Below are 26,736 nucleotides of genomic sequence, written 5' to 3'. Positions count from 1 at the left end.
AAATATTAAAAGCCAGTACCCTTATACAAAGGCTGGGATGTAACAAAAGCCCATCAAGAATTTTGCCTAGGCCTTTCCTGGGCCTCTTAAAGCATACAAAATAAAGAAAGAATTCTTAACAGGATCCCTTTAGGATTAAACAAGTTTTATTGTGGTCTGAAGAAACTCCCCAGGCCTCCACAAACAAGTTTATTGGGGGGTCTAAAAGAACTCCTCAAACCTCCACCACTTAGCAGGAGAGAATACAAGGGCAATCACCCCAGCACCTGGACCCATTTAGGTTAAGTAAATTTACTGAGGCTCCAGAGGAAGGTTTTCAGGACTCAGACCTTAGTTACAGATTAAAAGAAGTTAATCACTTATGTCTTTAGATAAATGCACACTTACACGTAGACAGTTCGCTTAGAAGGTATATAAGCTCTGAAAAACTGTAATTTTGAGTTGGTCTGGCGATAATTTCCAGGCCTTCTCCCTGCAACCGGTTACAGAAATAAAAACTCTCTTCCTCCCCAGCTCATCTGCATCTCGTTATTGGGCCTTGAAAAATAGCAGCCCAACCCTCAGTTTGGTCTGGGAACAGAAGGTTGTAGGGAGAGTAGCCTTTGATCCTTTGCTACTGGGGAGTGGGGAGATGGGGTTCTTCCTTCTGGTTTAGCTTTAGGAAGTTGGTGTTAATTGGCCCTAGGCTCTCGGCCCCCAGACCCAGGTGTTTTCCTTTTGATCCAGCTTTGGGAAGCCAGCACCAATTGATCTCAGATTCCCTACTTCCAGCCCTTGCTGTTTTTCCTTGATTGAGCTTTAGGAAGTCAGCACGAAGTGGCCTTAAGTACCCTGCCTCCAAACCCTATTCTGCCTCATTTTGGCAGAGTACTTTTATATGTCTTGGATCTAATAATAAAATATCGGGGCTTGTGTTTTGTATGCCTTTTGCTTTTCTTTTTCTAGCACTTTATTTTTTTGTATTTTCTAAAAGCACCCATCTGGGATGGCTTGGAGACAAAAACAGGTCCTTTAGCACAGTTTGAGATGCACTGATACAGAAGGTTACAGCACATTCTCAGTACTTCGGGGAATGAAGTTCTGAGATTCTGATTCCACGCCACATTCCAAGTTTTGAATACTGGTAATTTACGTCTGAATCTACATAAAGTTCTTAATAAAATCAATGCTCATTTTCTCAAATAAGTTTCTTTAGAGGAGGAGGTCTGGGATCAAAAGTTGGGCTGTGAAGTGGCACAATGCCTGGATCTGTACATCCAAAAAGGAGTAGAAAATTAGATAATAATCGCCCAACTTTGGCTCCTAGACCCAAACCTTTTCTCTAAAATGGGCACTGGTGCAAATACCGTGAGGCCTTCCTGCAATGAAGTGCCAATCTCAGGCGCCAGGGCACAGACCCAGTGCGTGTCACAGATCCTGTCCTGAGTGCTAGGCCGGGTGACGCCCCTACCAGGATTAAAGATCAGGCGCCCGCTGAGCCCTAGGAAGCAGTGACAGACACCTGCGCCGAGGCGCAGCGAGAAGAGCCTGGAATGGCTCCGGGCTTTGCGTCACGCAGCTCCGCCCCTCAGCCTATCTCACCCGACGCCGTCTCCGAGGGCAGGGAACGGTTGGCGGACTGAGATTGGAGGGATCAGCTCAGACTCGATGACGCAACGGGAGGCGGGGCGTGGCCGTACTCTGATTGGTGACGGGTGAGGCGGCCCGAAATCGTAGGACTTCCGAAAGCAGCGGCGGCGTTTGCTTCACTGCTTGGAAGTGTGAGTGCGCGAAGATGCGAAAGGTGGTTTTGATCACCGGGGCTAGCAGGTGAGGCCTCCTTTGGGTTGGCAGAGGCGGCAGCGGATCAGGGGTCCGAGAGAGCAGGGGTCTGCGACCCTCCACGAACGGACCCCGGAAGCGCCCGCCCCTGGCTTTGCCTAGGTTCCCCGGAGTCTGCAGCAGGTGTGGGGCATGTCGGCCTCTTGAGGTGCTCAGTAACTGGTGCTTTGTATTAAACATGACAGTGAAAAGGAAAACTAGAGCATCAGTAAGTGATGAGTGTCGCAGTGATGATCCTGAGGTTATCAAGGCAATGGGGTACTCAGGCGGGCTCGGCCCCTTTTCCATCTTTGCCTACTGTTCGTATTTATCGTCAGTGCCCAATATTTTGCTCCTGACCACGTGATCATGTCTTATACTCCAGGTGTTTTGTCTGTACAAGCCTTTTGCCTACAAATTTGAACACCCATGAACATTAGGACGGTGGAGAGAAAACAATCCCGTTTCATTTAGCTCAGTGCTAGAGAGCTAACATACTCTTCAGAAACCCAGAGAAAATTAATCTTTTCCTATGAAGGCATGGTTGGGGTGCAGAATAACCAGCTCATAATAATTCCAGGGTTGCTCGTTTAGTCTCTCAGCCTCTTCTGTTGCTTGTTTTACCTGACATTTGCACTTCTGTGAAAAATGTGTGGAGGATGAAGCCAATCAAACCATTTTTCTACTAGTTGCATTTGGCATTTTTAAATGATTAAGACAGAGGACATGTTAAACATTTAAGATTGATCCACTTTCAATTATTTAACCACATGCATATTAACTAAGCCAGCTTGGTAGGTGTCTGCATTTGGCAACTTTTTAGCATACCCTCTCAAGTGACTTTAACCGTTGATTGGTGCTTCTTATGTGGAAGGTACTGAGTAAGTCAGAATTGATTTTGTCTGTTTCTTTTACATATATTGTGATATGTGCAATTGTATATTAAATGCCTACTGTTCTCATGTGAGGACAAATAAATATTTTTGGTGCTTTGTTGTTGGTGCTAATAGATTACTGATGGTTCCAGGCTCTTTTTGGGTTTTAACTATTAACATATTTGCCTGGAATCAGCTTAAGTCTTGTAAGAGAACTTATTACCCAGCTTTTCATTGCTATCAGCCAGGCTGGTCAGACTGCTGTCACCACTCCTATGCGGTTTTACAATGCTGGTTTTGAAGTTCTTTGTTTCCAAGTGGTGTACTCATCTAATATTTAGTGTATTCCTACCTTCTACTTAATCATGTTGAGTTCTTTCTTTATTATTTAATCATAGTTGTTGAGAGGGATTTGTACATCCTGCCATGTTACTGATGCCTCATCCTGAAAGATTCATCTGTTCCTTTATCAGAGATTTCTGGTGCTCCTTATGGTGTTTACGATACCAATAGGTGGTAGAGCCCTTGCCCCTGAGGAGCCTAGACAGCAAAGTCAAAATGCACATAGGAAACAGCTAATAAGATGCTCTTTTGAGCCCTTACTGGTGATATATTAAATCATTTTCATGAGTGGCATAATAGGTACAAAATGAAAACCACTGGCAGGATAAAGCCCAGTAGTAGAAAAACTAAAGAACAATTCTTGTTTTCAGTCCAGTTATTTTGTCATTGAAGTTTTTCAAAATGAGAAAAACACAAACTAGGCTGTGTCTCAAGCAAGTGACTATTGGAGTGTAGGATTCCTCCCTTCTTAAATAATTGTTGAGTCTTTTCTTTCTATCTGGGCTTCTCATTGGAGGTCAACTTGACACAGTTTTCTGAACCAGAGAGAAATGCCTGTACCTGATGCCATCCCAGATAACCCACATCTTGTGTCTGAATTGTCCTCCCAGTGGCATTGGCCTGGCCCTCTGCAAGCGGCTGCTGGCGGAAGATGATGAGCTTCATCTGTGTTTGGCGTGCAGGAACATGAGCAAGGCAGAAGCTGTCTGTGCTGCTCTGCTGGCCTCTCACCCCACTGCTGAGGTCACCATTGTCCAGGTGGATGTCAGCAACCTGCAGTCGGTCTTCCGGGCCTCCAAGGAACTTAAGCAAAGGTATATCTCTTGCTGATGGATTTTTTTTCTCATGTGATTGTGCAGCATAACACTTAATAAAATAAGAGAGGAAAGAAAAACCTGAAAAGAAACAGGTGCGGTGTAAGCAGTTATGTTGAGGAAGTCTGTATAGGGTGACCCATTGTGTCTCAGTACCACGTTTTCTTTCTTTTTTTTTTTTTTTAAAGAGATAGAGTCTTGCTCTGTTGCCCAGGCTGGAGTGCAATGGCGTGATCTCGGCTCACTTCAACCTCTGCCTCCTGGATTCAAGTGATTCTCCTGCCTCCACCTCCTGAGTAGCTGGGATTACAGACATGCGCCACCATGCCTGGTTAATTTTTGTATTTTTAGTAGAGATGGGGTTTTACCATTTTGGTCAGGCTGGTTTCGAACCCCTGACCTCGTGATCCACCTGCCTCGGCCTCCCAAAGTGCTGGGATTACAGGCGTGAGCCATTGCACCTGGCCAGTACCACATTTTCAATCTCAATCATGATCATAATTATTTCATGGAGACTAATTTATGAGTACATCCTGATGTGATCAGTTGGTGCTGGGATTACAGGCGTGAGCCATTGCGCCCAGCCGGTACCACATTTTCAGTCTCAATCATGATCATAATTATTTCATGGAGACTAAGTTATGAGTACATGCTGATATGTGATCGATCAGTTGGTGCTGGGATTACAGGTGTGAGCCATTGCACTTGGCCAGTACCACATTTTCAATCTCAATCATGATCATAATTATTTCATGGAGACTAATTTGTAAGTACATCCTGATGTGTGATCAGTTGCACTGCCTTACGTTAAGGTAACTCCTTTGACATTTGAATTCATTTTTTACATCTTTCTTCACATAATGAATTCATTAAGTAGATAAGGCAAGTAGTGAGTGACATTTAACAAGTGAAGAAACTGAGACACAGAAATAAGGGTAATATGCCTGGGAAGGTCATCCAATCTTATATTAGTTGGGTGGGTCCAAGACCCCAGGGCTTCTCCCTGCTTCCTAAGGAGTATTTTTTTCCCTAGGCCAGTAAAGATTTGTTCACACCTTCACAGTAATTGGCATGTAATAGACATTTGATCAATATTTGGTATATGAAGGAATAGAGTCCTCAGATGTATAACTCCCCTGAAAGTGAACACAAAATTGCATGTAGGTGCACAATGCATTTTCTGGGCAGAGAGGGCTTTTTTTTTTATTTATTTGTTTTTAAATTGTAAGAGGAATTTATGATGAAAAAAGTCCAAGAACTCTGCACTAGTCTATGCTGCCCTAGGGCTATCTGGAGTAATTAATTTTCAAATATTGAGGCACTTAAGAGACAAAGAACTACCTTGTTTCCTTGGACAGTAGAATGAAATGGGTAGAAACAAGGAAGGCCTTCTTGATGAAGACATTTGCTGAATAAAAATACTTCGCATTTTATGTGAATTGATAATCATTTGCATTTGCCTGTTCCAAATGCGCAAGTTACAAAGTGAAAGCTAGTTTTCTTCACTCCAGCTCTTCTCAGTGTGGCCTTAGTCCTCTGTAAATGTGGTTTCTCTCTCCAGTACTGCTGAGCTATTAGAGTTTTCTACCGCATCTTAAAGAAAAAAAAACCTGAGGAGATTTTCTAGATTCTGTTTTCACAGAAATTTTGATATATTCCATATCCCCTACTCCTCCATAACTTAAGCATCTCCAGGGCTGTGAAACTGTATACTGAATGTCCTTATGGAGATAAAAACCATGAAGTTGAGAGAAGTTACGAGTTTTAAATCATGTTTACAGGCATTCTTTTCCCAAACTTTCTTAGCCAGCTGGCTTCTTACATGCTTTGTTTAGATTTTGTTATATTTTCTTATTTGGAAGAAAAGAACCTTCATTTCCCAGTTAATAATATCCCATTCCGATGCAGTTTACTTTTGAGACCCAAAGTTTTAACATTTACAGTACTGACTATTCCCAAATGCCTTCAAAGGTTCAAGATATTCGGTACTTTATTGCAAGTTTAGTAATTTAGTATTTCGTAAGATATTTAGCAACTTAGCACAGATTCAAGGCAGTGAGGCTGTGGGGCAGAAGGGAGCACTTCAGGTGGTAAGTGAGTTGTCCCAGGTACCTGTCATCAGCATTTTAGTGAAGTTTTGAGGTATTTATTTAGTCCGCAAAACAGCCTTTTTTTTTGAGATGGTTGGTGTTAATTCAAGTTTAGGAAATGATGGTTATAGTGATATTCACAAATTTGGAATATATGAAAGTGTCCAGATAGATTCTTACTTATGTCAAGAAACTGCACCCAGTGGCTCAAATGGATCTCTTCAGTTCTAAGTCTGAAATAAACTAGAGCTAAAGAGAGCTCGAGAATCCCTTCTAATGGCTCAAGTAGCACCATCCCTGACACCTGGTCTTTCCATCTGTAGCATTCTCTTCTATTAGATAGTGCAGATGAAAACTAGTAAGAAATAGTGATGCTGTTTTATCCATATTAGAGCAATATATCAATTATTTTATTGATGAGTGGTATGTCATTTTACTGAAGCCAGAGCTTAATTTGATGTCTTTACTAAACATTTCCTCTCCGTTCCTAGCCAAATATGTTAATATTCGTAGATAAAAGTTGGCAAATAAGGTAATAGAACAAGCAACAATGGATGAACTCACACTATCTTTGTGGCACTTACATGATGAACTGATGGTAATAATATCAGCATTTTAAATGGTCAATTTAATAATTTGAGTCATTTGTCAATTATTTATTGGATGATCAAGAAATGGTTGTATGTGATCTGTGTTGAAGACCATGTATGTATTTCAGGGTCCTAACTTTAGAAGCTATGACTCTTAATATCTTGGGTTATTCAGAGACAGTTTGGTACATAGAACTCTAGGAGATATTCTGAATATTTATGGTGTCTGTGAGTATCATGACAGCAGGCTTTACCTGCCTTGAACCTAGTTCAAAATAAGTACATTTAAACCTATGTAAGTCTTAGATGAAGAGTCTTAGATGAAGACTTACATAGGTTTAAAACTGAAAATGCTTTTTCAGCTGAGCATTTCATATCCCTTCCATGACAAGTATTCAGGGGGGAGCCCAACAAGATTACCTTACCCCCATTCATCTTTTATAATCTCATTGTATTCTTATGAACTTTCATCATTTTAGGATACATAGGACTTGTCCATGAACACTGAAAGGTTTCCACATGGATCTTCTGTTTTATTATATATTTTGGCATTCAGATTTCAGCATTAATAGATCAGGTCAGGTGAATATCAATAGTATATAAATTTTACTTGTCAACCAGAGGAAATGTGGATTTTTTTTTTAAAAGCAAGACACTTTGTAAGATGAGGAGAGTGGGTTTAAGAGATAGAGGGTTGCTGCAATTCCTTATTGAGAGGACAGAGCTGGAAGGAATTATTGATCAGAGGTTTTACTTAAAGTCCACGATGACTCCACAGATTCTGTTTGAAGCCACTACCAAAGAAAGAATTCTCAAATGTTTACTGTAGCTAAAGAAAAACTGTAACTCTAATGTGCTATAAATTCTTCTGAGCTTGCTGTGGCTAATTTATTAATTTAAAAAGTATTTTTTGTCTTTCTTAGGCCTCCTTGATTCTAGTCACTCTAGAGATAGAATACACAGTCTTGTCCTGATGTTTTTACTTGCAACTCACAATCTTGTTTGGTGGTTTACTTGCAGGTTTCAGAGATTAGACTGTATATATCTAAATGCTGGGATCATGCCTAATCCACAACTAAATATCAAAGCACTTTTCTTTGGCCTCTTTTCAAGGTAATTTTCGTTTTACGGATGAACTGATTGGAAGGAATGTGTTCATTTTTCTGCCTAGTTTTGATGGCGTGTTAAGTTGGGGGGATGAAAGGTAAGGGGTTGTTGAAAAGGTTGAAGACAGAAAAAGGAGATGTTGCAACCATATCATGAAAGAAAAGCAATCCTCTTTTGTGGGGAGTGCCGAAAGTCCCGTTTTTTATGGTATTCTAAGTCTCCAGGACATTCTAAATAGTTTAGAAGGTCATTTTTTGGTCTGCCTGGATATGCCTATTAGCAAGAACATTTTGAAATTAGGCAGAGTTCTCAGAGAGACTCCAATTTCCAGGAAAGTTACTTTGAACTATTTCCCAGCTGTATGTCAGGTGCTCTGACCAGTAGGTTGGGGAAATGCAGACAACTAATGTTTCCTGGGAGATTCTCATTACTCATTAGTGTAGTGGCTTTCAAAAATGTTGAAACACAACCAGGAGAATTCTTATTTATAGGAATAAATCTTACTTTGTGACCCAATACACTTATTCATAAATAGGCATTCTTACTATGTGCTGCTTACTATACCAATGCTTTTGCTTTACTTCTTTTCCATTAAAAAACAGACACACACACACACACACACACTCACACTCTCACACTCTCTCTGTCTCTCTCTCCCCGCATTGATCTTGACCTACTAAATTGACCTCCCAGCAGAACACTATATTAATATGTTTGAAGAATTCCCAGTTAAAAAAACAATCTGTTTAACTCTTTTTTTGACAGTTAAACATACTTTGTGCACAGGAAAACTTTTTTCCCTTTGGCATAGCTTATTATTCCTTTAGAACAGTTTACCTGTAACCTGACTGGGTAAGAGGTGAAGAGAATTTTAGCAGCAGGTTTTTGAGAGACTCAAGTTCCTATTGGTAGCGTGAGCTATAAGTATGTAAGTATTTCTGTGAATTAGTGGGGGAAGGAGGGTCTTTGGCATTTCATTTAATACAATAACCCAGTCTGAGAAATAGGTATTTTTATTCCTGTCATTATAGAATCAAGGGAGGTGTAGTTTACGGGTCGGGGGGATGGGTTGGAAAGTGTTTTCAGTATTTCCAGTTAAAGAAGCTTTAAAAAGTCATGCAATTATCTTCTGCTGTTTCAGAAAAGTGATTCATATGTTCTCCACAGCTGAAGGCCTGCTGACCCAGGGTGATAAGATCACTGCTGATGGACTTCAGGAGGTGTTTGAGACCAATGTCTTTGGCCATTTTATCCTGGTAAAGAAGCTGTGGGCTTAATAAGCTAATATTTGGTGTGATCGTTTCTGTAAAGCTCTGGGCACAGGGCATTATTATAGTTGAGCAGCCAGTTAACTGATTTTATCTCATGTTTGAGTTTTCTTGATTGCATTTGCCTTGTTTATTGCGAGCATGGAATACTTCTGGAAGCTTTCCTAGTAGATTTTTCTTTAATAAATGTACTAATAGTTTTTGATTTACAGAATTACTGCAAAGATAGTACAGAGACTTTCTGTATGCCCTACACCCAGTTTCCCCATTATTAACATTTCGCATTGGTATGATGCATTTGTCAAAATAGCTGAATCAATTCTGCTACATTATTATTAACTAAAGTACACACTTTATTCAGGTTCTGTTTTTGCCTAATGTCTTTTTTCAGTTCTAGGATCCCATTCAAGATACTACATTACATTTAGCAGTCATGTCTCCTTAGGCTCTTCTTGGTTGTGACAGCTTCTCAGACTTTCCTTGTTTTTGATGACCTTGACAGTTTTGAGGAGTACTGCTTAGGTGTTTTGTAGACTCTCTCAATCGGGATTTGTCTGATGTTTTTCTCATGGTGAGACTGAAGAATGTGGTTTTTGGGAGGAAGGCCACAGAGGTAAAGTGACATTCTCATGACATCATATCAAGGGTGTATTCTATCAGTATGACTTCTCAGTGTTGATATTAACCTTGATCACCTGGCTTGAGGTCATGTCTGTCAGGTTTCTCCATTGTGAAGTTACTTTTTCTTTCTCCCTTTTCATACTCTACTTTTTGAAAGAAAGTTGGGCCGGGCACGGTGGCTCCTGCCTGTAATCCCAGCACTTTGGGAGGCCAAGGCGGGCAGATTACCTGAGGTCAGGAGTTTGAGATCAGCCTGACCAACATGGAGAAACCCCATCTCTATCAAAAAACAAAATTAGCCGGGTGTGGTGACGCATGCCTGTAATCCCAGCTGCTTGGGAGGCTGAGGCAGAAGAATCGCTTGAACCCGGGAGGCAGAAGTTGTGGTGAGCCGAGGTCATGCCATTGGACTCCAGCCTGGGCAACAACAGTGAAACTCCGTCTCAAAAAAAAAAAAAAGAGAAAAAGAAAGAAAGTTACTATGTGCAGCCAATGCATACTGGCTAGTGCTCTACCTCCTTAAGAGAGTGGGTTATCTACAGAAATTATTTGGATTTTTTCCACAAGGGAGATTGTCAGTTCTCCTTTATTTATGTCTTTATTCAATCATTTATTATATCCATATGGACTCATGTTTATGTATTTTCTGCTTTGAAATTATAAATACTATTTTATTTTCCTGCTCAAATTTTTTCAGTTTTGGCCACTGGGAACGCTTTCAGTTGGCTCCTGTATCTCTTTGGCACACCCCCATTGTTATGGTTTTCTCTTTTTGTTTTAGCTTTCATTTTGAGCAGTTTCTTACTATCTGGCACTACAAGATCCTTCAGACTCGTCTTGTGTATTTCCTTGTTCAGTCCTAGAATCAGCTACTTTTCTAAAGACATATGTTTTCTTTTATCAGAGAATGGTTATTAGAAACCAAGATCTGGGTGCTTATTGCTACTGAGATATCAGTGTCTTCTAAACCCTCTCTGCTGATAGACTAAGAGATATATATGTACATACTAACTCATGTATGTATGCATATCTATAAATATTTTTCTGTGTAACTAATTCATGTCTCTTTTAGATAACTAGTTAATACTGATGTCTCTGACCCTAATCTCTTACCATACAGTACAGTGGTTTCAAAATTTTTATCTGTATTCTGTCAGTATATTTTAATACTTTTTTTTTTTCTTTCACCCAGATTCGGGAACTGGAGCCTCTCCTCTGTCACAGTGACAATCCATCTCAGCTCATCTGGACATCGTCTCGCAATGCAAGGAAATCTAATTTCAGCCTCGAGGACTTCCAGCACAGCAAAGGCAAGGAACCCTACAGCTCTTCCAAATATGCCACTGACCTTTTGAGTGTGGCTTTGAACAGGAACTTCAACCAGCAGGTAAGGCCTGTCTCAGTGATACGGAAATGGCAGAGGAGGGTTCTCTTAATTACCTGCTGTTGATTTCCTAATAAGGTAGCTGGCTTTCCACTAACTCTTCTAGTTTAGATTGATATTTGGTGTATATGAAAGTGTTAGGGCAGAGATAATTGGCTCCTGACATTATAGTTATAGGTAGTTCATTCATCATTCTGTGGTTCTTCAGGAATTCTAACTTATGTTAACAGAGTGACACTACTAAAAGTGATCATAGCTACTGTTTTGGTACTTGCTGTGTTTCAGGTGCTGTATTCGTCTGTGTATGTCATTAAATACCTGCCTCATTACATGGAGGTGGGTCTAAGTATTACCATTTTCAGATGAGGACACTAAATCTCGGAGAACTTAAGTCATTTACCTGATGGTCACACAACTTGTAAACGGTAGAGCTCAGAATTGAGCCCGAGGCTGTCTGACTTTATAGCTTGGACTTTTCCCACTGTACCATGCTGCCGCCTAGTGTTTGTCATAGCAGACGTTTATAGGACAGTCAAGTAGTTATAAAACCTTCTGGATAGTGGTGGTTTTAGGTAAGACTCCAGAGCTCTGTCTCTATGAGGATCTCAGTTTATGGGATGTTTTTCAGGGGATGGTGACCCTTGTTGGTCATACTGAGTCCTTGTTGCCACTGTGGTCTGCAGCTTACTGCTTTTTGTATGTCTCTGTTGCCCAGGTCTAAATTCTTACCTGAAAATCTCCAGTCTTCCCCTTGGACATTTTCTTTTGTTTGCTTTGATTAACAGTGTTGTATGAGTATGGGGCTATGGAGAAGTTTAATTTCACTAACATTTACAAAAGACCTATCATGTTTAGGGCACTGGGCCAGGTTTAGGGTTGAGGAGGAAAGTGAAATAAGATGATGATCAAGAATTATGTTTTACCTCAATGGAGCTTCTTGGATCATGAATTAGACATAGAAATATAACCCTTATGTGATGGTCTAGACCTGGCTTATTCTGGAATTGCTACCTTTATCAGGTGGTATTCTGTGTTCTGGCTCTTAGAATGGTGCCCCCCCTTTTTTTTGAGACAGAGTCTCATTCTGTTGCCCAGGCTGGAGTGCGGTGGCACAATCTTGGCTCACTGCAACCTCTATCTTCTGAATTCAAGTGATTCTTGTGCCTCAGCTTCTCGAGTAGCTGGGATTACAGGGATGTGCCACCACACCCAATTTTTGTGTTTTTAGTAGAGACAGGGTTTTACTGTGTTGGCCAAGCTGGTCTCGAACTCCTGACCTCAGGTATCTGCCTGCCTCAGCCTCCCAAAATGCTGGGATTACAGCGCTTGCGCCCAGCCTGAATCATGCCTCTTATAAAGTTGAAGCTAAGAGCATACTTTCTAGAACTGAATTTGAATCCTGACTCCTTGTAACCCTAGGCATATTATTTAATCTCCCTATGCCTCAGTTTCCTCATCTGAAAAATAGGGATAGTAATAGTGCCTGCCTCACAGATTTATTGGGAAGATTGACTGAGGGGGATCTGTATGAAGCACTCACAGCAGTGTTTTGTATTCAGAATGTGAGTTTGTATGTGCATGTGTCTGTGCAAATATGTACATGTGGATATGCATGAATGTGGGTATGTATTTGTGTGCCTACCCATGTGTAGCAGGTTCATATGTACATGTACGGGTTTTGTGGGTGTGTGCACATATGTTTGTGAATGTATTTTTTGGGTGTGTGCATGTATGTAGGTGTCAGTGCATGTGGTCTGCACATGTGTGTACATATTCTTGTATTGGCTGTTAATATTGCAGGTTGGACTCAGCATGTTGGCCCAATTGTGCACCTCCTTCTGAAGTTTCTTGAGATGTTTAAAAACTTGTCACAACTGCTTCCTGATACTCTGAGAACTCCCTTTTAGAGGGATTAGCTTTTCCTTTCATAAAAAGGTCTGGGATTCTATTTAAGTCTCAATTATCAAGTAAGCTTTGGGATTTTATCCTTTACGAATGAGGGAGATTTAGCTATTGCTTGTAAAATCTGTTGAGATTGGTTCTCAGCCAATGACTTTTTCTTCTTGGCCTTTATGAGGAAAGAAGCAGCTGAGAAAGAATAACATTACAGGATTCCTTTTGAAGCCCTGCGTTACTGGAAATGTTGTCAGGTTCTATATAGACTGCCTGATAGACTTTAATTATCCATGCATGCTCCCCCACTCAAGCTGTATAGAAATACTCAGGATCATCACAATTTAATCCCTATAACTAAACAAATGGAAGGATACAGTCTTGGTTAAGATTATCTTCTTCTTTCTTTTTTGTTTATCTCTCAACATCAGAAAATTATATATGTTGGAAACGCTGGATTTTAGTTTGAAGATTTCTGCGTTTAGGACAGAATAGTCCCCAAGTGATCCTAGGAAGCTCCTAGAATAAGAACTTTTCCTTAGCTGTTTTAGGGGCAGAGTACATTGTTTTCTTAGGAAAAACTTTTGGACTATCATGAGGATAAGTCTTAGCTCTTGACTTTTTTCTAGAGGATTGTTGGTAAATCAAGGGGATTCTCAGGGATGGTTGATCCATGTCAGGCAGTGCCAAGCCTCTGCAGTACCAAATAAAGGATGAAAACCCTCCAGGTTCTGTTGCTTAGGGTGCTGTCTGTCCGTTGAACTGTCTGTTAAACTGGCACTTCCTATTTTTTTATTTAAAAGAAAAAATGAGTTTAAAAATGATAAAAATGAATTAAAATAGTCAATATCAAAATAAAGTAAAATGTATAGTATAAATTAAACTAAATAAAATAGTAAAACAAATCCCAATAAGAGGCATGATCCCAGGGCTCCAGGACTTAACTATAGATCACATAGGACCCTTTGTATTAACATAAGCTCTGTGTTAATTGGGGCTCTCTTTGTAGGGTGGAACTTTCTAAAATGAGTTCTAGGCTAAGGACCTGATTTAGAGATCTTCAGTTGGAGAAAGTTTTGTGATAGCACATACAGCCTAATGCCGGGAGCACCCCCCTCAAGCTAGAGGTATGGGTCTTATGTACTTGCAGGGAAACAGACACATACTTTAGGTTTAGCTGTCTATTTATTAGGCCAGAAACTTCTTGAAGGCAAGGACTGTACTCCGTACATCTTTTAATCTTAAATGCTTATTATGATTAAAAAGCTGATCTTCAGTTAAGCCAATAATAGGGAAAACTCAGATAACCAGGCCCTGCTTTTCTCCCCCAGCTTTAAGATTGGTTATTTTTTATACTGCAAGGTTCATGAGAATAGAGACTTTGTCCCACTAATTTTTGCATCCTGGGTGCCTCTCACAGTGGGTTCTCTTAATACATGATTCTTCAACATAAACGTTTTACCCAACTTCAGAGACAACTCAGAACATAAATTCTTTATTACCTGCCTTCTGGCTCATGTACATACCTCTTTTATTAACTAGCATGTAGCTGGACTGAGTCAATATACACTGAGTTAAAGTCTCATTGCTACACCTCTCTGTTCCTAGGGTCTCTATTCCAATGTGGCCTGTCCAGGTACAGCATTGACCAATTTGACATATGGAATTCTGCCTCCGTTTATATGGACGCTGTTGATGCCGGCCATATTGCTAGTAAGTGATGAATATACTTCTTTTCTTAACTCATAAAAATCTCTTTTTGGGACCTAGAAGATATGTTTAAGGGTTGGGAAATGATTTAAGGAATTGAACCTGAATGCCATTTAACTTGAGGTTTTTGAACTTACTTAATGTGAAACCTCTGCTTAATATTTCTAAGTGTTACTGCCACACCACCATTTGAGTGTCCACTTCTCTTTAAAGGAATGTTTCACTGCTCATGCACCACAGATCCCAAGAGTTCTGTAATCATATAATTTTAGAAAACCCATGTTGAACATTGTTAAACTGGACTTCTCTAAGTTTTCAAACTGATCCTGTGCATCAAAAGTTCCCAAGAAGGGGATAATTCTGTACTATGTAACTATACAACCATATTTTTGTTTTGTGATTTGAACGTCTTGCAGGACCATTGTTTCTGTGGCACATCTTGAAAAATGCTACTTTTAGGAAATGATTCTCTCTTTAGGGCTCAGGAAGAAGTGTCTTTTCCTTAGGGCAGGCATAAAGTAAAGATCAGAAGTAAATAGGCCTTCATGTTAAAAGTAGTGGATTTGGAATAATGGAGATTAAATGATGTTTCTTTTTTGACTTCTTTATTTTTTGTTACTTAAAAAGTGTTCTATAATCAGAAAGGCAGGGTTTTAAAAAATATTTAAATGAATAATTCTTTCGTGACTCTATTCTAAACCACCAAAAAATAACTGTTGTTTTCTTTTCTGCAGCTTCGCTTTTTTGCAAATGCATTCACTTTGACACCATATAATGGAACAGAAGCTCTGGTATGTTACTGAAGTTTTTATAACTTGTATGATGACTTAGCAGATGTGAATTATAGGTTCACTCGTAGTAGAAATAATTTCAACAGAAAAGATAATAAGAGAATAAGCTCTGTGAATAATTGAGGTCCCGTTGGGAACTAAAGCGGACTATAAGGCTAAGCACAGAACATTAGGAGTGAAGTTTGCAAGTTTTAACATGTACCATGGCACTGGGCACCATGACTGTAGGGAAAGCACTTCTTTAGAGGCAAGATACCCCAGCAGCTAGAGGAGATACAGAGCAATGGGAAGCTGGAGGGACAGGCAGAGCAGGACGGTGACTGCACAATCAGTCTGTGATTTCCCGTGGAGAAAGAGCATTTTGTGGGTCAAGAGCCAGGACAACAAGGTTCAACACCATTCCCCTCTATGAAGATTTTCTTCCCTCTCTTAGAAGATCAAGTTGTTATTTTATTAGGAAGCCAGTGGAGTTAAATCACACGTGGCAAATGGGTTGCATGTGTTTCCTCATCAATGGCAGACATAACTAATGGGCTATAATACTCCTTTCGGCTATACACACGTGATGTTTCTGAATATTCTTCAACCCAGAGCTCCAGAGGCAGCCTCTACTAACGGTTCAGAATTGTCCTACATAAAAAGCCCATTGTATCTGAGTCAGTTCTTTACATTTGTCTCCCTCATTCCATTGAACTCCTTCAGGATTTTTGCTATTCACTTTGGAAACCTGAGGACCTAGCATTGTAGTACTTAGTAGATTCTTAAATCTTGACTTAATTGAGGTTAGCTAAGGAAAACATAAATGGAATTGGCTTTGATGCTCTTGTTCTGGTAAGTGTTACAGAAATAAATGCATTTATTGTAGGAATACAAATTGGTTGTAGAAGCAAGTGCTTTTAAACTATATTTTAATTGGTTCTCAATATATTTGCCAAACCATTCACTGATGATATTTGAGAGGATGTTTATAATTTGTCTGGGGAGCTCTATAAAGTGCAGATTGTGACTCTCCACCAGCCTCACTCACCTTGGGCAGAAGAAACAAATCACTGACACATCCTTCCTTTCCAGGTATGGCTTTTCCACCAAAAGCCTGAATCTCTCAATCCTCTGATCAAATATCTGAGTGCCACCACCGGCTTTGGAAGAAATTACATTATGACCCAGAAGGTAAATGTGCTTACATTGTTGCACTGATGTTTGCTGTTGGGTTGATGAATGAAGCCTGTGTTCCTGACCAGCCCCTCAGCCCCCCAGCTTCGCTTCTCTGGGTACTCACTGTTCACCAGCATCACACTGGCCTGATTTTATTTCATCCTGCTCTCTCCTGCTTCTCGCACATCTTATTCCCCCGACTTGAGCTGCTCTCAGCCTCTCGATATTGATTTGTGCTCATCCTTTAGATCAGTTTATCCCATAGCCTTTAGTGACCCTGTAGACCGGGCCTGGGTGCCTCTGTAATAGGCTTTCTTGACATCTCGTACCTGTTGCAGATCATGCTTGTTCACTTTCGGGTTCCCCTGTCAGAATGTAAGCTCTGTGAGGAGGAGGGTCATACCCCATTTCCTAGCAGGCTGCCTTACACATGGTAGACGCTCAGTAAATACGTTGCAAGTTGAATGAAATATGAAGTGTTTTTCTGTGTGAAGTTAACTTCCCTTTGAGTATTCAATTCTGCTTGTGACAGTTGTCAGCTTTAATAGATTGGTGTTTTGAAGAGGAACAGAATAATGTGCAGAAAAAAAAGTCAGTACTGTGTTTTTTAGACTTGGTATAATCTAAAATGAAATCAAACATAGCGTTACATACTGGGGAATAAGAAAATTTATTTTAAACTAAGAGAACTACTTTGTTGTACTTTTGTCATGCGTAAGGTTTATTTCAGCCCCCGATTTTCCACTGTCCAGCCTGTTGTGAGGAGGCATTAGCATAAGATAAAATGAGATTGAGGTGACTGTTATCGCAGGTAAGTCAAGTAACTGGCATTGATCTTGGCCTCTGTTAGTAGCATGAGTTAAAAGGGGAGCCATGCACTTGGCTTCCTGTGCTATCTGTTCACTAAAAGTGAACCTTCCAGGTTTTTCAAAATATGTTCTGTGGGATACTAGTTTCCTGAGAAGATTTGCAAGAAGCAGTTCCTCTAGCAAGTAAAATTGAACCATGCTTCATATTACATTCCCCTCTTTCAGAGACTTGTACAGCATACATCAGCAAAGTAAAGGCTGTGAGAAGTTGAAACAGTTAAGAAATGTGTGTGAAATATTTTATCCTGCTGTTTTCAGTACTTCACCATGAATTTTTTTTAAAGCAAATTTTACATAACCTGTAACATCCCTTTGGGGAATTCTATTGTAAACTAATAGCTTACTTTAGGCTAGCAGGGTGTATTTGAACTTACTGTCTATTAACTTAGAAGGAATGATTTGTTTATCAAGGGGAAAATGTTTAGTTCTACAAACTGACATACATTAGCATTTGATGGAAATGCATTGAAGAAAGTATTTTAACATTTGATTAATTTGGGGAAGTCAGCTTTCTCTTCTGTTAAAAGATGGGGTTGAACTAGAAGAGTTCTGTAATTCTTCTTCCAGTTCCATTATGGAAAAACTCTAACTTGATTGAAGATAAATGTTATTTCTTTCTTTTTTTAAAAATTATTATTATACTTTAAGTTCTAGAGTACATGTGCACAACGTGCAGGTTTGTTACATATGTATACATGTGCCATGTTGGTGTGCTGCACCCATTAACTCATCATTTACATTAGGTATATCTCCTAATGCTATCCCTCCCCCCTACACCCACCCCACAACAGGCCCCAGTGTGTGAGGTTCCCCTTCCTGTGTCCATGTGTTATCATTGTTCAGTTCCCACCTATGAGTGAGAACATGCGGTGTTTGGTTTTTTGTCCTTGTGATAGTTTGCTGAGAATGATGGTTTCCAGCTTCATCCATGTCCCTACAAAGGATATGAACTCATCCTCTTTTATGGCTGCATAGTATTCTATGCTGTATATGTGCCACATTTTCTTAATCCAGTCTATCATTGATGGACATTTGGGTTGATTCCAAGTCTTTGCTATTGTGAATAGTGCCGCAGTAAACATACGTGTGCATCGGTCTTTATAGCAGCGTGATTTATAATCCTTTGGGTATATACCCAGTAATGGGATGGCTGGGTCAAATGGTATTTGTAGTTCTAGATCCTTGAGGAATCGCCACACTGACTTCCACAATGGTTGAACTAGTTTACAGTCCCACCAACAGTGTAAAAGTGTTCCTATTTCTCCACATCCTCTCCAGCACCTGTTGTTTCCTGACTTTTTAATGATCGCCATTCTAACTGGTGTGAGATGGTATCTCATTGTGGTTTTGATTTGCATTTCTCTAATGGCCAGTGATGATGAGCATTTTTTCATGTGTCTTTTGCTTGCATAAGTGTCTTCTTTTGAGAAGTGTCTGTTCATATCCTTTGCCCACTTGTTAATGGGGTTGTTTGTTTGTTTCTTGCAAATTTGAGTTCATTGTAGATTCTGGATATTAGCCCTTTGTCAGATGGGTAGATTGCAAAAATTTTCTCCCATTCTGTAGGTTGCCTTCCTCTGATGGTAGTTTCTTTTGCTTTGCAGAAGCTCTTTAGTTTAATTAGATCCCATTTGTCAATTTTGGCTTTTGTTGCCATTGCTTTTGGTGTTTTAGACATGAAGTCCTTGCCCATGCCTATGTCCTGAATGGTATTGCCTAGGTTTTCTTCTAGGGTTTTTATGGTTTTAGGTCTAACATTAAAGTCTTTAATCCATCTCGAATTAATTTTTGTATAAGGTATAAGGAAGGGATCGAGTTTCAGCTTTCTACATATGGCTAGCCAGTTTTCCCAGCACCATTTATTAAATAGGGAATCCTTTCCCCATTTCTTGTTTTTGTCAGGTTTGTCAAAGATCAGATGGTTGTAGATATGCGGCATTATTTCTGAGGGCTGTGTTCTGTTCCATTGGTCTGTATCTCTGTTTTGGTACCAGTACCATGCTGTTTTGGTTACTGTAGCCTTGTAGTATAGTTTGAAGTCAGGTAGCGTGATGCCTCCAGCTTTGTTCTTTTGGCTTAGGATTGTCTTGGCAATGCGGGCCCTTTTTTGGTTCCATATGAACTTGAAAGTAGTTTTTTCCAATTCTGTGAAGAAAGTCATTGGTAGCTTGATGGGGATGGCTTTGAATCTATAAATTACCTTGGGCAGTATGGCCATTTTCATGATATTGATTCTTCCTACCCATGAGCATGGAATGTTCTTCCATTTTTTTGTGTCCTCTTTTATTTCATTGAGCAGTGGTTTGTAGATCTCCTTGAAGAGGTCCTTCACATTTCTTGTAAGTTGAATTCCTAGATATTTTATTCTCTTTGAAGCAATTGTGAATGGGAGTTCACTCATGATTTGGCTCTCTGTTTGTCTCTTATTGGTGTATAAGAATGCTTGTGATTTTTGCACATTGATTTTGTATCCTGGGACTTTGCTGAAGTTGCTTATCAGCTTAAGGAGATTTTGGGCTGAGACAATGGGGTTTTATAAATATACAATCATGTAATTTGCAAACAGGGACAATTTGACCTCCCCTTTTCCTAATTGAGTACCCTTTCTTTCTTTCTCCTGCCTGATTGCCCTGGCCAGAACTTCCAACACTATGTTAAATAGAAGTGGAGAGAGAGGGCATCCCTGTCTTGTGCCAGTTTTCAAAGGGAATGCTTCTAGTTTTTGCCCATTCAATATGATATTGGCTGTGAGTTTGTCATAAATAGCTCTTATTATTTTGAGATATGTCCGATCAATACCTAATTTATTGAGAGTTTTTAGCACGAAGCGCTGTTGAATTTTGTCAAAGGCTTTTTCTGCATCTATTGAGATAATCATTTGGTTTTTGTCTTTGGTTCTGTTTATATGCTGGATTACGTTTATTGATTTGCATATGTTGAATCAGCCTTGCATCCCAGGGATGAAGCTCACTTGATCATGGTGGATAAGCTTTTTGATGTGCTGCTGGATTCGGTTTGCCAGTATTTTATTGAGGATTTTTGCATCAGTGTTCATCAGGGATATTGGTCTAAAATTCTCTTTTTTTGTTGTGTCTCTGTCAGGCTTTGGTATCAGGATGATGCTGGCCTCATAAAATGAGTTAGGGAGGATTCCCTCTTTTTCTGTTGATTGGAATAGTTTCAGAAGGAATGGTACCAGCTCCTCCTTGTACCTCCGGTAGAATTCGGCTGTGAATCCGTCTGGTCCTGGGCTTTTTTTGGTTGGTAGGCTATTAATTATTGCCTCAATTTCAGATCCTGTTATTGGTCTATTCAGGGATTTGACCCCTTCCTGGTTTAGTCTTGGGAGGGTGTAAGTGTCCAGGAATTTATCCATTTCTTCTAGGTTTTCTAGTTTATTTGAGTAGAGGTGTTTATAGTATTCTCAGATGGGATCGGTGGTGATATCCCTTTTATTATTTTTTATTGTGTCTATTTGATTCTTCTCTCTCTTCTTCTTTATTAGTCTTGCTAGCAGTCTATCAATTTTGTTGATCTTTTCAAAAAACCAGCTCCTGGATTCATTGATTTTTTTGAAGAGTTTTTTTGTGTCTCTATCTCCTTCAGTTCTGCTCTGATCTTAGTTATTTCTTGCCTTCTGCTAGCTTTTGAATGTGTTTGCTTTTGCTTCTCTAGTTCTTTTAATTGTGATGTTAGAGTGTCAATTTTAGATCTTTCCTGCTTTCTCTTGTGGGCTTTTAGTGCTATAAATTTCACTCTACACACTGCTTTAAATGTGTCCCAGAGATTCTGGTGTGTTGTGTCTTTGTTCTCATTGGTTTCAAGGAACATCTTTATGTCTGCCTTCATTTCGTTATGTACCCAGTAGTCATTCAGGAGCAGGTTGTTCAGTTTCCATGTAGTTGAGCAGTTTTGAGTGAGTTTCTTAATCCTGAGTTCTAGTTTGATTGCACTGTGGTCTGAGAGACAGTTTGTTATAATTTCTGTTCTTCCACATTTGCTGAGGAATGCTTTACTTCCAACTATGTGGTCAATTTTAGAATAAGTGCTGTGTGGTGCTGAGAAGAATGTATATTCTGTTGATTTGGGGTGGAGAGTTCTGTAGATGTCTATTAGGTCTGCTTGGTGCGGAGCTGAGTTCAATTCCTGGATATCCTTGTTAACTTTCTGTCTCGTTGATCTGTCTAATGTTGACAGTGGGGTGTTAAAGTCTCCCATTATTATTGTATGGGAGTCTAAGCCTCTTTGTAGGTCTCTAAGGACTTGCTTTATGAATCTGGGTGCTCCTGTACTGGGTGCATATATATTTAGGATAGTTAGTTCTTCTTGTTGAATTGATCCCTTTACCATTATGTAATGGCCTTCTTTGTCTCTTCTGATCTTTGTTGGTTTAAAGTCTGTTTTATCAGAGACTAGGATTGCAACCCCTGCCTTTTTTTGTTTTCCATTTGCTTGGTAGATCTCCCTCCATCCCTTTATTTTGAGCCTATGTGTGTCTCTGCACATGAAATGGGTCTCCTGAATATAGCACACTGATGGGTCTTGACTCTTTATCCAATTTGCCAGTCTGTGTCTTTTAGTTGGATCATTTAGCCCATTTACATTTAAGGTTAATATTGTTATGTGTGAATTTGATCCTGTCATTATGATGTTAGCTGGTTATTTTGTTTGTTAGTTGATGCAGTTTCTTCCTAGCATCGCTGGTCTTTACAATTTGGCATGTTTTTGCAGTGGCTGGTACCGGTTGTTCCTTTCCATGTTTAGTGCTTCCTTCAGGAGTTCTTGTAGGGCAGGCTTGGTGGTGACAAAATCTCTCAGCATTTGCTTGTCTGTAAAGGATTTTATTTCTCCTTCACTTATGAAGCTAAGTTTGGCTGGATATGAAATTCTGGATTGAAAATTCTTTTCTTTAAGAATGTTGAATATCGGCCCCCACTGTCTTCTGGCTTGTAGAGTTTCTGCCAAGAGATCCGCTGTTAGTCTGATGGGCTTCCCTTTGTGGGTAACCCGACCTTTCTCTCTGGCTGCCCTTAAAAATGTTATTTTCAAAATGTTCAAAAGTTTATTTAATTTTTAGCCTTTCAATTTTGTGAACAAAGAGGCTGTGCTTGAAGTTTAGGCTCTGTGTTGGCTTGATAAAAGGATATCACTATTTTAAAAGGGCTGAAAGTTTGCCTGTACATACTGTCGAGATTTTCTGCATGAAACACAAGAATGTAAAATAACTATAGATTAAGCTAGATAGAATCTTTAATTTCTTGCATGTAAAAGCATTTAGGAGAGAGGCAGTCTCAGGCTGCCATGGCAAGTCCACAAATTGTCAGGTACTCAAGTTCCTTGCAATCACCACCTGGCCATCTTTAGGGCGTGGCCCTCAGGCTTGTGGCTCGAGAGTGGTGTGGAAGAAGGGAAGAAAAAAGGGATGCTTTATTTCTCTTGAAGAGACTCCAGGTATTATTTACATCTCACTAGCCAGAACATAGTCTCATGGCTCTGGCACCCATTGTTTCAATGGAGGCTGAAGTATCGTCTTATATCCAGAGGGCAGTGAGCCCAGCTAAAACCAGGGCTCTTTTACTAAGCCAGATTGATATTAGGAAGCGAGTAGCCGTTAAAAATTCACAAAACTCTTGATTTTTCTGTTTTGTCCTTTGATAACACAGTTGGTTGGTGTCTTCTGTTACTGGGCATATAAAAATTGGGGGAGATAGCAAAACTCAGATCTTTCAGTCTTGCTGTTTAAGGGAAGCATCAGTGGGTTTGGTGAGTGTTGGAACTGAGACTGAGATTTAGTATGTCTTCAGGCTCTCAGCTTCTTCCACGTGTCTGCCACCATGGCCCTTTCCTGCTGCCTCCTTTCTTTTTATTTCATATATTGAATGCCTTTTTTTTATACAAATACTATTCATCTTATTTTTCATTTCTAGACATCTCTATTTTTGCTTCTTTTCCAGATGGACCTAGATGAAGACACTGCTGAAAAATTTTATCAAAAGTTACTGGAACTGGAAAAGCACATTAGGGTCACTATTCAAAAAACAGATAATCAGGCCAGGCTCAGTGGCTCATGCCTATAATTCCAGCACTTTGGGAGGCCAAGGCAGAAGGATCACTTGAGACCAGGAGTTCGAGACCAGCCTGAGAAACATAGTGAGCCCTTGTCTCTACAAAAAGAAATAAAAATAATAGCTGGGTGTGGTGGCATGCGCATGTAGTCCCAGCTACTCAGGGGGATGAGGTGGGAGGATCTCTTGAGGCTGGGAGGCAGAGGTTGCAGTGAGCTGAGATTGTGCCACTGCACTCCAGCCTGGGTGACAGCGAGACCCTGTCTCAAAATATGTATATATTTAATATATATATAAAACCAGAGCTGACAATGACACTCTGGAACATTGCATACCTTCTGTACATTCTGGGGTACATGGATTTCTACTGAGTTGGATAATATGCATTTGTAATAAACTATGAACTATGACTGTCTCTTTTCCTTCCTTTTGGAATTATCTCCAAGACTGTGTATGTGTATGCATATGAGAAAAAGATTGGGCCGGGCACAGTGGCTCAAGCCTGTAATCCCAGCACTTTGGGAGCCTGAGGTGGGCGGATCATGAGGTCAGGAGTTTGAGACCAGCCTGGCCAACATGGCAAAAACCCATCTCTACTAAAAATACAAAACTTAGCCAGGTGTGGTGGCGTGCACCTGTAATCTCAGCTACTTGGGAGGCTGAGACAGGAGAATCACTTGAACTCAGGAAGCAGAGGTTGCAGTGGGCCGAGATCGTGGCACTGCACTGCAGCCTGGGTGACAGAGCAAGACTCCATCTCAAAAATAAAAAATTGATTAAGTAAAAATATTAATTAGTTGTTCTCTAGAGTGGTATCACATCAAAATTATTAGAGTTCTTTTCGGAAAGATTTTATGTAAAAATAAAAATTATTCGAGTCACCCAACAGAGTATCTGTTTATATTATTCTGCCAACTGGGGCCTAAGCTGTGCTCCATGGGACAAGAGGTGGACTTGAATAATTGTGACACAGGCACACACTGCTCCTTTCTTTGGCCTGCCCCAGCAAAAGGAAGTACTGCCCACTATCTGAGTGGCAGTCGGAACTTGGTTGCTTTATGATCAATTTTTTTAGCTCTTTTGCCTTATTTCTTCCTCCATATGTTGCTTCTGACAGTCTTAAGATTGTTAGAATCCTAACAATCCTCATGTGGGTGCCCATGTGGTTAATAACAAAAACCAAATAGATAGATGTTTGGGTCACTTGAATTATTTCTTGCTTAAAAAATATCTTTTATTGATTCTGAGGGAGTTCATGCTAATATTGGGCCTGACCCTTAACATTATTTTCAAATTTATTAGTGACCAACCCATTTTCATGATTGTATCTTAATAGTTGTAAACCTGCAGCAAGAAATTATTCACTCACATTAAGTTTCAATAAAATTTTCTAACTGGGTAACTGCTGGTGTAAGGTACACTATAGTGAGGATTTAGTTTACATGTATCAGATAATTATGCAAACTTTATAAATTTTCAAAGAACCACACCCCAGGCCTCATTTGATATGAAGAAAAATGATAAAATGCCATATATTTTTACTTTAAATATAACCAATGTAATGCCTGAAATCTAAAGTCAGTAAAATTTTGAATGACTTGACAAAAGTAAAAAATGATATATAATTTCCTCACAGTTTAAAGTATGAAGCTTTTGGTTCTAGTTTCTCTAATTTTGTTGTTAAAGGTTTTCTATAAACATTCTATAAGTGAAAATGAGAGCTGCACACCACTGTGTCCACCGTCTTTGGGAGAGAAGGGTGAAGTTGACCTGAAATCAGAGCTGTTTTTCACTCTTCCATTCACTCACATTGTAAATTTGGAAGAAGCACATTATCTGTTGTGAATCTCAGGTTCCTCATATGTAAAGTGGAGTGGTTATCTTTTTGCTGCTTCTACTCATGGGTATGGGGTGAAGATTTAATGCAATAATATATGTGAATGAATAAAGAGCTTTTTTTGGCACATTGTAATAATTTTTACTGGAGATTGAATATGCCAGAATATCATGGTTCAAATGCTACGGTGTAAGGCACTGAGTGATCACTTCCTATCTGGTAGAGTTGGTTAATTTTCCAAGTTTGACCCGGAAGGCAGCATCTGAGCAAGTGGGAGGGCGTGGTGGGAGGAGTATGGGCTTTAGGGCTGGGCAGACCTTGGATCAGATTTGGATTTAGCCAGTTAACTATCTGTATGGAGTTCGAGACCAGTTGTATAACTGTGGGCAAGTTACTTCAATTTGTACCTCAGTTTAATTACATAAAGTATTGATGCCAGTGCCTACCTTGCAGAATTGTGATAATATCCTAGTAGGTGCACAGTGAATGCAAATTGGTACTGAATTCTGTTCTACGTTAAGTACCCAAAAGGAAGCTTTAAACATGAACCAATCTTGATTTCACGTCATTGATGATGTGTCACTAGGTTGGTGCTGTACGTATTTTCTGAGCCATTTTATCCAATTTCCTCAAAATAGGGAACACTCCCTTCCCAGGCTCCCAAATGATGTACCTGTACAATTGGTTCCTTTCATTAAACAATGCTAGGTTTCACTGTTTTTGTATCTGACTGGAGTAGTAAGTTAAAGATTCAACTGCTAGGAAGTTGGATTTCAGCAGATGCCTGCTTTCTGCCTTGATCTGGTACATTTATTTTGATTTCCAATGGGTTCAGTATAATTCATTCGTTCCACAGATGAGCACTGACCACATGCCAGGCACTGTTGGGTTTTGAGGATATAGAAGTTAACATATGAATGATAGAGTGAGACATCTCAAATGCTTCTAGGCATTCTAGAAAGAATTGAGAACATGGGAAAGAGGCAACTTTGAGGAGATGAAGGCTGAGTTTTTTTTTTTTTTTTTTAGAATTGATGGAAGCCATGATCATCAGATTCAGGAAAAATGGCAAGTTCCACACCAGATAGACACAGATAAAGAAAAACCTAGACATAGTGAAACTGCAGAGAACCAAAGAAACTAACTTGCAAAAACAATTGGAGACAATAGATTATTGACAAAAATCACTGGGTGGATTAGCTAATGCCTGTAATCCCAGCACTTTGGGAGGCCAAAGTGGAAGGATTGCTTAAGGCCAGGAGTTAGAGACCAGCCTGGGCAACATAACGAGATGCTGTCTTTACCAAAAATAAATCATTTCTTTTTAACATTGTTGGATTTGCTTTGCTAATATTTTATGGAGAATTTATGTGTCTAAGTTCATGAAAGATATTGGCCTGTACTTTTTTTTGGTTTTGACTGGTTTGGTTATTTGGCAATAGCAACCTCATAAAATGAGTTGAAGTGTTCTCTCACCTTCTATATTCTGGAAGATATTATATAACATTGGTGTTAATTCTTCTT

The 26,736-nt window shown here is 39.7% G+C and overlaps 1 protein-coding gene across 3 annotated transcripts; it reads left to right on the top strand.

Moving 5' to 3' along the window:
• The first annotated feature begins 1,635 nt into the window (after positions 1 to 1,635).
• HSD17B7 (hydroxysteroid 17-beta dehydrogenase 7) lies at positions 1,636 to 23,785 on the top strand. 3 transcript variants are annotated; one of them, XM_001174381.7, is made up of 9 exons: positions 1,636 to 1,809; positions 3,629 to 3,832; positions 7,533 to 7,625; positions 8,761 to 8,875; positions 10,701 to 10,895; positions 14,394 to 14,498; positions 15,230 to 15,286; positions 16,358 to 16,456; positions 23,265 to 23,785. In XM_001174381.7, the coding sequence occupies exons 1-9, from the start codon at positions 1,775 to 1,777 to the stop codon at positions 23,385 to 23,387; spliced, it is 1,026 nt and encodes a 341-aa protein (XP_001174381.1). In that variant the 5' UTR covers positions 1,636 to 1,774; the 3' UTR covers positions 23,388 to 23,785. The 3 variants fall into 3 exon arrangements, 2 of the variants coding, with proteins under 2 accessions (XP_001174381.1, XP_024205541.1); XR_002939962.3 differs by having other exon boundaries at positions 1,675 to 1,809; positions 8,787 to 8,875; XM_024349773.3 differs by lacking the exons at positions 10,701 to 10,895; positions 14,394 to 14,498; positions 15,230 to 15,286; positions 16,358 to 16,456; positions 23,265 to 23,785 and having other exon boundaries at positions 1,675 to 1,809; positions 8,787 to 8,894.
• The last annotated feature ends 2,951 nt before the right edge of the window (positions 23,786 to 26,736 follow it).

This window comes from Pan troglodytes, chromosome 1 (genome assembly GCF_028858775.2).
Source record: "Pan troglodytes isolate AG18354 chromosome 1, NHGRI_mPanTro3-v2.0_pri, whole genome shotgun sequence".
Classification (NCBI taxonomy): Eukaryota; Metazoa; Chordata; class Mammalia; order Primates; family Hominidae; genus Pan; species Pan troglodytes.
Note: the sequence above shows the minus strand (reverse complement) of the source record. Positions and strands in the feature narration are given on the sequence as shown.

Excerpts from the sequence above, each read along its gene's own strand:
- HSD17B7 (XM_001174381.7), top strand. The coding sequence starts at position 1,775 with ATGCGAAAGGTGGTTTTGATCACCGGGGCTAGCAG. Across the intron at positions 1,810-3,628 it reads TTGATCACCGGGGCTAGCAG|TGGCATTGGCCTGGCCCTCT; the intron begins GTGAGGCCTCCT and ends TTGTCCTCCCAG. Across the intron at positions 16,457-23,264 it reads ATTACATTATGACCCAGAAG|ATGGACCTAGATGAAGACAC; the intron begins GTAAATGTGCTT and ends CTTCTTTTCCAG.